This window comes from Cebus imitator, unplaced genomic scaffold, assembly GCF_001604975.1.
Source record: "Cebus imitator isolate Cc_AM_T3 unplaced genomic scaffold, Cebus_imitator-1.0 Scaffold5, whole genome shotgun sequence".
NCBI lineage: Eukaryota > Metazoa > Chordata > Mammalia > Primates > Cebidae > Cebus > Cebus imitator.
In genome coordinates this window covers 10,670,919-10,682,454 of record NW_016107320.1, presented here as the reverse complement: position 1 = coordinate 10,682,454, position 11,536 = coordinate 10,670,919, and the positions used below count along the sequence as shown (strand labels likewise).

Here is an 11,536-nt window from a genome sequence, read left to right as displayed (position 1 = left end):
GCACATAGCAGATGATAGCATTTGCATAACTCTTTAATGTTTGATTTGTGCAAATGCTCATGGTTTTAAAGCCCCGGTGTCATCTGAAAACCAGAGAATGGGTTGTCTCATTGGTGGAGTACTTACTTTATGTAGGAACACTATCATTTAGACAAAATGAGTTTTGCCTTAGATACTCTTTAAACATGCATTTGCCTCATCGAGTTATTTCCTAAAATCATCCTATGTGGTATGAAAATATGGAACCTTATTATTTTTTTAACTCACTGTATGAAGCATTAACCATTATATTAGAAAATAGGTTGCATTTCACTTAATTCAGGGTCAGCAAGGTGTGCTTTTTTTCCCTTAAATTTTAAGTATAAGAAACATGCTAAGATTGAGAACAATATTAGTCTTGCTGTAACCTCATTATGTCTACATAATGAATGCTCCAGAATGTCTCTGTTCAGAAGGACAACTAGTCAGAAACCAGTTGTAGATGTGTTTATGGTTGAAATAGTTCTTGAACACTTACTTTATGACCTGTGAACTAGTTATGATTATCCTCTTTTGGAGACAGTCTCTTGGCCAAGGTCACAAATCCAAAGTGGGACAGACTCAGGCTTCCCATCCAAACTCATTCTGCTAACTACTATGCATATCACCTCTCTAAAATAAGATGAAAGTGAACCCTCACTGACTATTTACTAAGGACCATGGAACGTGCCATTGGCTTTACATGAATCTTTTCATTTAATCTTTGGACTTAGGGGAAAAATACAATTCTGTTCTTATCCCTATATCATAAAAGTAGCAGAAATATTAAGTATCTTGTCTGACATCAGGTGCAAAATGATAGAGTCAGGACTTGAACCCAGACTCCGCTATCATGCAGAAAATGCTAAATAAATATTTTTTGAGTGAATGAGTAAACCCCTGTCAGAATAAAATCAAATTCTAACAAAGGTTCACTATATAAAACAAGCATAAATTCGTGCAAACTAAGTTAATCCATTCAAAATTCGTTCCTAATTCAATAAAGCAGCTTTTAATGAAGATTCAATTTTTTTTAATAGTTTATTACAGGTTCAAGCCAATCTGTTATGTTTTCATCCAGATGAACTAGTTACATCCAGATTTTTATGCTAGTCACATCATTCTTCTAGTTAAAATCTATTTTGAGGAAATCAAATTGGATTTATTTGCTCTAACTATTCAAATAAGTCTGGAATTTTGGGTCTGGTTTTGCATAACTATAACTGATTTACCTCGTTTAAGTTAATTTAAGCTGATTTTCATTCAGCCAGTAGATTAAATATATTTTGAGTAGCATTAAAGCTCAGTCTAACTTAAAGTGGTCAGAAAGAACTGTTGGAACCATGCATAGCCTCTTTGTAGGTATTCTTATCTGTCCCTAGTAGTCCCATAAGAAAAAGAATTATATCGATCATCAACAGGGCTTAGGAAGTGTGGCATAGACTCCCCTCCTTCAGATCTACCATATATATAAAGGTTTTCATTTTGAGATTGAATTTCACTCTGTTATCCAGGCTGCAGTGCAGTGGCATGATCTTGCCTCACTGCAACCTCTGCCTCCTGGGTCAGGTGATTCTCCTGTTTCAGCTTCCCAAGTAGCTGGGATTACAGGCATGTGCCACCATGCCCAGCTAACTGTTATATTCCTTTTAGTAGAAATAAGGCTTCACTGTGTTGGCCAGGTTTGTCTTGAACTGCTGACCTTGAGTGATCCGCCCACCTTGGGCTCCCAAAGTGATGGGATTATAGGCATGGGCCACTGTGCCTGGCTGTCATATACATAAAGGTTTTCAAAAATCTAGTGTTGAGAATATATTATTTTACTTCATAGCTTTTTAAGCTTAATTTGAAAAAAAAAATGTTATCTTTCTTTGGAAATGGTATTTTAAAAGAATCTGGTTTAAACCAACTTTTGAACTTTTTAAAAAAATTATAATAAATAGACCAGAAGCCATCTTTGGGTGGAACATTCTGGTTCAACTGGCTCTGACCTGTTCTCTAGGTAGTTATGAGTAAATTTGGGGAAGCTCGCAGCTTTTTAAAACCACTTAGAACAGGTTTAATCAGCCACATGTATTTGGAATGTACAACACTATACTTATTAATATTTTCCCACAGAAGGGCAGAAAATGTTCTATGCATACAATCTGGAAAATTAATCCAAGCATTTTTGAGGAATAAAGTGATTCGTATTCCAGTATTCCAGTTATGGAATGGCTGTGATGACCCTGGATCGTATAAAACTATATCCCAAGGAAGTGTGTGCATGTGTGTGTGTGTACTGGAGTGAGGATGTTAGAAGACAGTCTTCTTGCTTCCAGTAGCCTCACAACACTGCCTCACTCTTGAGACTTGAGCAAGAACTTTGGTTCCATATGTTAACAGATACTTGAAAACTGTCCTTTCAGAGAAAATTGCAACTCCTGCTAGGACACGGCAGGCAGACCGTATACAAATCTCATCCTCATCGAGATTTCAAAGTGCCACTCATGTAGTATCCTAAAATGTCAATAAAAGACTCTTTATTCATAAATAACTGATATGCAGTAATTTACGTCTGTACATTTATCTTGAAAAGTCTGTAACCATCCAGTTTTTTTTTTTTTTGCAAACTCTACATAAAACATCCAAACTGTCCATTTTGTTCAATACAATATAACACAGCTGTTTGGCATTACCAAATATATATGTATATATATTTATAGATATGTACATGTGCTGAAAAAGAAGCCAGTGCAGCCTTTTCTAAGAAGTCCATCCAAGTATTTACTATACAACATTCAGAATTTATATTGATAATACAAGGCACAAAAAGTGTGGTATGAAGCCAAGGCCATGCTTCATTCAACCTCTCTCCTCTGGCTTGCTCACTCCTTCAGCTTCATGTCAAATTAAGTGTTCAGCCCTGCTTTATATTTTACTTTAATTTTTGGCTTTGAACACATCAAATAAAAGTTGAGAGTGATATGGGTTTGAGATATGAATCACTTGAAAGAACACCCCCACGCACCTTCCCAAAATAAACAGAACAAAATGAATCTGTTTTAAAATTCATCCACACCGAAATGGAGGTACAAAAGTACTCATATGTTTTTGAGTCTGGGTCAGAAGAATGAGCCAGTTTTCCTCTAAATGCTGAGGTTGGCAACGTTTCTAGGTTGAGACTTCCTGGAGTGCATGTACCAATCCGACATGATTATGAAGAATGGGTAATTCTGAGTCTTTATTCCAATTTGGAAAAGGAGACCATTGTTTTTCCAACCAGAAAGTTCCCAGATTCTGAGTGCTTTCCCACCTTTGTATAGAAAAGTTTTGAATGGGAGTGACCCATATGATCTAGGATAAGCCTTGGAGGGTGTTTCTGCTTGAAAGTTCTCAGTTACCCTCTGCTGAGGCTTATGTTTCTGACACCTGGCACAGGGTGTGCTCTCTCTCAGCATCATCGGAACTAGCTAATGGAGGGATATTGGAATTATTAGGTCTATTTCTGATTGTAATGTCTGTGTTTCAGTAATGGGGTCATAAAGCATGATACTCTGCTGACAAATTCCCCTCAAATATCACCGCTCCTTTCTACAGTTCACCAGAACCACAGTTAAATCTCCACCTACAGATATTAAAATTTAAGAGAATTATATAATTTGGCCAATTTGGGGATTTGAGTGGAAATAGTGCTTGAAATTAGTGAAATACTTTTTAGGGTTATCAAAGCTGGAAGCAAAAGGGCATTTCCATTGTAATCATGCCTTTTGTGAAAGTATTTTGACACACATTCCCCTTCATGCAAAGAACTATCTTACCAAATTTAGTAATACGGTCTATCATTCAAAGCTATACCTTTTTTGAAAAATAAGATGGGGCCCTGCTGAATTCATCATTAGGGAAGGGAATTTTTATGCTTGGGTGTAATCATGAAGCTTACTGCCTTTTTTGTCTTTGGGTCAGATGGAGGGTGGGTGCTAGGACATGAAGTTTAAATGTTACTGCCTTAGGTCCACCTCATGAGGACGTTCCAAATCCATGATCTTCACAGCAAAAGGAAAAAGCAATGAGTAGCTGCTTCAAAAACCACAATTATTCTATGCGAGTTAAATTTCCTACTTCAGATCACGGTACTACACACTAGTGACTAACGGCCAGGTCTGATTTCCATCCCCTGTTATTTTTTGAAGAATTATAGTGTACAAGTTGCCATTTCAGATGTTACAAATGACCCTGGAGTGGGGATGCGAGGAGTTCGTGGTAGACACTGGCTCTCCTAGAATTGCTTTTGCAAAAACACCACATGCTGTCAATACAGCCAAACAGCTTTGTAACGGCAGCTTTCGGAATAGTTTGGAACGTAAAAACACAAAATATCCAACACGTCTAAGATTAGTAACATTTTCACTTTTGTGACATTGGACAAAATACATTTTTGCTTGTAGTTCAGGAAAATTCTATGCAGACAAAACAGTGGAAAGTACGGAAACGGTGGCCATTCAGCTTTTTGCTAAAGCATCAATTTTCAAATACAGCGCTATGGCAAGTAACACCAAAGGCGAATACAATTGTGTCATCCTCTGTAGGCCAACATTTTGCTCTCCCATTTGCTGTGGCCATCACCTCTAGTCCAGTCAATGAGGGTTACCGAGGATTCAAACTCTGCAGTGTTTCATTAGGAAACAATGACAATGGGCCACACACAGTAGGCCAGAGTAGAAGATTTCTGAGCTCCTTCACGATTCCTGTGACCTCTACAGAGCTGGAACAAACCTCTGTGAGGACTTTGCCTTCAACACATCTGATAGCTATATCACTCAACACATTTACAGAGGGTAGATGGACTAAGAAATTGAAGAGAAAATGGCTAAAAGAAAACAAAAGCATATCAAGAGATTTTTATAACATTTTGAAATTCACAAGTATGTTTGCCAGAAGTTTGGCAAGTAGAAAACGCTATCTAAAACCAATGATCCTATTTTAATCATCTGTATTTGCTTATCAATCCTAATGCTGAGAATGTTTGTCAAGGAAAATAGTTACAATAAATCTAGAACTTTTAATCCAAAGAGAACCCTGTTTTAGTGATTTGAATTAATATCCCCTCCCAAAGACGACTGAAAGAAAAGTAGAGAGACCTCGGCAGAAGACACCACCTGGAGATAAAAATAAGAAGAAAAGTTCTCTTTAAAGAGAACTGTGTCAATTCTTTTTCATCTCTTACAAAAAGGCCAATAAAATTTTTGTGGGAGTACATCTGAGTTTTATGAGACTTCTTGCACTGGTAAATGAAGTTTGCATTTAAATCCATAGAGCAAGCTTCCTTTGGCTTAAAGGATTTTAATGTAAACCAGTAAGACTGTACAAGCAATGTTGTAAAAACTGTAAATTAACTTTACGATGCTACAGTCTGGTGAAGCTGTGAAGTGCACGATTTTGGTGGCATATTTTAAAGCTATATTTAAAGTATGGCTATTAGACTTAAATGCCTTTGAGGATTGAAAGATTTGACATTTAGTGGGGTAATTTTTGCAAAAAATTTAAGTAACTTACCTAGTACTCAAGGCCACTTTTAATTTTGCTTCGTTTTGCAATAGGACAATAAAATTTCCAAAGTTAGTAGTTGGACAGATAAATAAATATCTTTGAAGAGGGGCATTTGTGTGTTAGTGAACAAATATTACCACAGGACTAAATTTAGGTCACAGTGAATAACTGTAAGTTCAAGTGTAAGCTAACTTTTTATCTGATCTGCAATTCCGCCTCCTCCCCACACCTTGGTGTGTAAATCTCCCAAACATAGGTTCTCTTTGAAATTCCATTATAAAAGTGCTGTACAATCCTGACATGCAGTGACCACAGAATTTCATACATTTCTATAGAAATCCTATGTAGGATCCTAGCAGAAATAAGTAAAAGAGAAACGTAAAGAAGAAACAAAATAGGCTGAAGGATGAATTTGATTGGACCTTAAGGCTGAAGTCTGAGGTGAATCATGTTAACTTCTTCCTTTGTTGCCCAATATGATACGACGTTCAAGTGTGTTTATAAAACCCAGGCCAAAGGAAAAAAAATCCATGGGAAGGAACTCCTGATTCAGGATTGACAACAATCTCATCTCATCTTAAAATAATTTAGGCAGATTTGAGGGAAAATCATTTAGAATTTTCATCTGTTTAAAAATATTTAAAACGTATCAAACATCTAAAGACCTGCGTAGACTCACAGAATAGATGAAATAATTATAACATCAATTAGAAGGGAAGAAGGAAAATGCTTAGGATGGTATAAAACAAAAATCCTCCAAGATGGATTCTAACACAACCTTTATAACGTGCTTTCTCCAAGTTTTGACTCAGCAATTAATGCATATTTCTTCTGCACGCCACCCCATGCCAACCAACTTTAGCTTATTGTGACTAGTTGACCATCTACTTCTCTTTCAGAAATTATATCAGTGATGTCAGATGATTTACATTTTCATTCTGTTTCTCTATTGTTTCCTAGAAGAAACAAATAAGTTAAGCAAACTAGCAAAATGATGTTTTTCTAATCTTGATATGGTATTGTGAAAATATGCTTGACAGTTCTAAGATGATTTCTTTGTTCTACATCATAAGCCTTTGGTTCCTGAGAAAAGCGTGGTGCTTTTGAATTACATGTAGCAAAGCCTTCTATCTAATACAGGAGACCACAGATACCACACATTAGTTAGAGAAAATGGCCAACACATTCAAGAGTTCTTCCATGCCTTATCCAAGGTACCATAAATTCAACCCGTCTTTAGGCCTTTTTCACTTGCGTGGAGATTTGCAAAATTCTTATTATTTTTTTACAAGGGATCTACAAAAACATTGTTGAAAAATATGGGTCATATCCCAACTGCCAAGTACTCCCTACCTCCCCCATTCCCTGACCACTTTTTATTCTAATGTAACCAACCTCAAAGTAGCTGACTAGCTGTCTTGTGGTTCATCTGGGTCCTTGATTTTGGTTGTCCTGATTGTGGAAAGCAAATTACAATATCCACCAGAAGATGAACAAGAGCAAATCTGTTCATCTTTAGTCTACCAGGACATCTTGTCAAAAATGATTTAATAGGATAAAAAGATGAAGTAAAGTGATAAGATGAGGATCATGAATTATCTGTGGATTTCAATCCTCCACAATATCAGTTTCTCCTAATGTTAAAAAAAAAAAAAAAGTCATAGAGCAATAGACTATTCAGCCTCCCTGAATATGCCTTATATAGGGAAAAGCATATTCTACAGAGAAAGCATATTCTGGGGACTGAATCGTCACAGCGTGAAGGCTACCTAAACAATGCATGTGGTTTCAGGGACACTGTGGTAGAGGTATTCCTCAAGCATATTTACTCAAATATTGTTTCGAGCAAAGACTGTCTGCTAACTTCCCAAGAGGCAAAATGAGGATCACATATAGTCTTACTGAGAGATTATGTGATGACATAGCACCAACACATTACACAATATCAAGAACCTGGATTGAAAAATAAAGTAAAACCCATTTTCTTGTAATAACGTTAGAGAACTAGATCAATACATGCCTCTTATAATTATAGCTGATTTGAGGCCTATGACATCTGTAGCTCATGTGTTTTTGAACCTGCTTTAATCTCTCCTGTCTCCTTATCCATGTAATAAGCTGTGTTCTAATAGCACTCAGCAATTTGAGTGGCTTCGATGGGAATAGAGATGGTCCCACTTTGTTGGGTTAGAAAAAACAACTTTCCATATTGACAAGTTTAATGATGCTCCTTGATACCTCTCTACTGCAAGGGCTAAGGCAGAGGAAGAAAGAATAAGGGTACATTTGTCTCAGGAAGAAAGAAAAAGGTGGAGTACTCTAGTTTGTGGTCTCTCTTACATCTCTATTGTGTCTCCATTAAGTGGCTAGAAGAGAAGGGAGCTGGTGCTGGTATGATGTGCTCAGATTCTAAATTCTAAATGCCCTCTTTGACATTGTTGAAGTCATACATATGGGTTGGCAACCTGTTTTGCTTCTAAAAGACAATTTTACAATGATTTCTGATATCACAGATGCCAGTTGGTAGAAAACTCTTGACAGTCCACTACCAGAGTCAGCTGGCCCTTTGAGCACATCATTGGAAACCTGTTTTAAAACTGCCTTCCCAGCATTATTGTAGCTCATCTTTTCCCACAACTACTTCTGCCCTCACTTTTATCCTTGCCACTCCAAATCTGAGGAATTAACCCAAATGTGGATTCCAAGGAGACAGTAGAGCCCTCTTATATGTACGAGAGCTTGTACTGTTTCCGATTAACATGTTTTACCTATATAAAAAATTTAGTTTCTTCACCCAGGGAATCTAACTGATTGTAAATGAAGGCTGAATTTCCCCAACGCCCAGAAAGCGGCCTCTTTCTTTCTCATTTAAAGCAAATGTCCCCAAGCTGGCCATCACTCTGTTTCATGGGAGGAAGTGGACTAGAGTCCATTTTGCCTGCTGTAGTTGAAGTCGGCTTCATCAAGCTGGGATTCCGAAATGTTTGAGAGTTTCGTGTGTGTCCTCCCAATCTCTTCAAGGGCACAGGCCAGGGAGTCAAGGTCACCATCGTGCTGATGACGAGCTTCCCACAGGTTCAAAATGACAGCAGATGGGCTACTTTGTGTAGCGAAATAAGATAAATTCCTAGATGGAGAGAGTTAAACAAAAAGAAGAACAAAACAAAATGTGAAAATAAAGGAATAAACACCAATAAGAGAATTAAAAATATATGTTAATAGATATTATTACAGTAGGGGTAAAAAGCTATACTAAGGCAGGTCTGGGGCAGTCTAGTTTGTATCCTAGCGCTCAACTGAAGCTGTACTATGAGATGTTAACAATAACCTTATCATCTCCCAAGATTTGTTTTGTCTTTAGAGACAGGGTCTTGCTCTGTCATCCAGGCTGGAGTGCAATGGCACGATCATAGCTTACTGCAGCCTTGGCCTCCGGGGCTTAAGTTATCCTCCTGCCTCAGCCTCCCAAAATGTTGGGATTACAGGCATGCGAAACTATGTTTGCCCACAAGTCTTTTGAGTCCTCACCTCCCTTGAACTCTGTGTGTGTGTTTTCTTCTTGACCATCCCCTTGACATGCTCTATTTCATTAGTTTATGTCATACTTTCACTCATTCCTATTTTTTTCAAAATATCTGACCTGTCTCTACTTAGGCAAACATAAAGCCTTTCAAGGCTTTATCTTTGATTTCTTGTTGTTTTTTCCTTCCTCAGTGGGCTTATATACTAAGTGGAGTAGTTATCAAACCAAGTGGATAGTATTCTAAATGTGCACCTCCAATTTTTAAGTTAGTGTGAGCTAATAATAGATCTCTAAATGACCTTGGGGTTGTTCCAATTACAGATTCCTCTACCTTCACAAATGCAATGCATCAGAAACTGATATCTTCATGCCTCCTAACTGGTCTTCTTTCTAACTAGAACAAGTATCCCAGTATTTATAACTGTCTTTTTAATCTCTCACACTAGACCCTCTGTTTTCAATTCTTCCTTTTATATATATATATTTTTAACATACTCATCAGCTTCTTTGTTGCTCTCCGTGTTTACTACTTATAACTAATTTATACTCTATCACTTTATGGTCTAAATCACACAAAATCTTTAGAGTTTTTCCAAACTCGGATATACTCTGCATTCTATTTCCTCAATCATGAAATACCTACTCTAGTTGTTTTCAATTACTTCCTTGGTCTGGCCTTGATCTACCTATGGATATAGATATATGAATACCCGTAGCTAGATATGGATATCCCTATTCATTTTTTATATATATATATATATATATATATATATATATATTACACATATCTATTATATGTATTATGGATATATGTATTATATCTAATATGGATATACGTATTATATATATTATGGATAATATATATATATAATATATATATATATATATATTTTTTTTTTCCTTCCACACAGCCTTCTTTTGCTCTTTGAGCCACTGACCCTGACTTAGGTAACACTTTGCTTCTTGTTTTCATTTATTCTGTTCACTAGGAAGGTCCACTTTCTCCCTTTAGCCTGTTTATCAAGATCATACACCCCCACAAATTGGCAAGTTTAATTATGCTCCTCGATACCTCTCTACTGCAAGGGGTAAAGAAGAGGAGGAGGGAACGAGGGTAGATTTATCTCAGGAAAAAATGACTCAATTTTTTGTGTGTGTCCCAGTGGTTCAAAATCCCAATGGTTTTTGGCAGTGTCCAATGGTTCAATTCTCATTTAGTCTGTTCTCTGAACAACTCTTTTTATGCTTGTACTTAATTTTCATGTGAAAAAAATGCTTATCTATTTTGTGTGTGTGTGCGCGCGCGTATGTGTGTGTGTGTATGTGTGTGAGTGTGTGTGTGTGTGAGCATGAACACTGCCTTCCCAATTTGACCACAAACATCTGAAGGGCAAGGATAATATCTATTAATTTTCTGAATCTGCTACAGCACTTTTGATAATACAATGACAGGTGTTTATTCAACATTTTTCAGCCAAGTAACTGATTCCTACAACGCTTTTCAATAACATGGTATCTTCAGTAAAAGCACGGTAACCTTTAGGACAGTAACTTTGCTATGATGAAGACAAAGACAACACAAAAGATTAAAGGTCACTGTTTTTCATAGGGACTTTTACAGTAAGGATAGTAATGTCATCTCTGGTAAAATTCTGATGAGTTGAAAAGGTTTTTCAGAGCCAGCCAAGTATTTCCTATCTTGAGGATGGTATTACTTTCTCTCACCACTCCCAGCTTATGGTCACAAATAGGATTGATGTAGACCAGAACACTCAGAAGACAGACAAGCTTTTAAAGACATGTTGCCTTTTACAGGAGCCACAGATGCATGCACACACGCACAAACTGTGAGTGAATAAAGTGCTGTTTTATTAAAAGGTCTCAAGATCCCGTTTACAGTCAGTTGGTTGCCAAATAGCACTACAGGTCCGTTCCACTAATAGACATCTTTAATTGTGAAATAGAGAAGCACAGCTTAAAAACATTCTTGGTAGTTTGTCTTTTATCTTTTCTTTTCCTCCTCCATTCCTTCCTCCTTTTGTTTTTCTTTGATGGTTATCCATTTCTATACTAATAGAAATGGCAAAGCAAACCTTGCTTAACTAGTTGAAGAGATCTTAGTTCCTCTTATTTAAGAAATTTGTATTGGCTGAGTGTGGTGGCTCAAGCCTGTAATGTTAGCCTTTGGGGAGATGTAGGTGGGAGAATCACTTGATGCCAGGAGTTCAAGACCAGCCTGGAAAACAAAGCAAGACCTCTCTCCACAAAGTAAAATAAATTAGCCAGGGTGCGGTGGTGAATACCTGTAGTCCCAGCTACTCAGGAGGCTGAGGCAGGAGGATCACTTGCTCCCAGAAGTTTGAAGTTGTAGTGAGCTATGATTGCACCACTGCATTCCAGGCTGGGCAGCAGAGAGAGACCCTGTCACAAAAAATAAAATAAAAACATTTTTAATTAAAAAAAATA

General features: G+C 37.1%; 1 protein-coding gene across 9 annotated transcripts in view; it reads right to left on the bottom strand.

The window, feature by feature from the left end:
• Positions 1–2,513: 2,513 nt before the first annotated feature.
• UNC5D (unc-5 netrin receptor D) overlaps positions 2,514–11,536 on the bottom strand; it is a 559,094-nt gene continuing 550,071 nt past the window's right edge. For all 9 annotated transcript variants that reach the window (XM_017536221.2, XM_017536239.2, XM_017536229.2 and 6 more), the window contains one exon: positions 2,514–8,674. In XM_017536221.2, the coding sequence (XP_017391710.1) occupies positions 8,470–8,674 (205 nt within the window). In that variant the 3' untranslated portion in view covers positions 2,514–8,469. The remainder of the gene's footprint in view (positions 8,675–11,536) is intronic.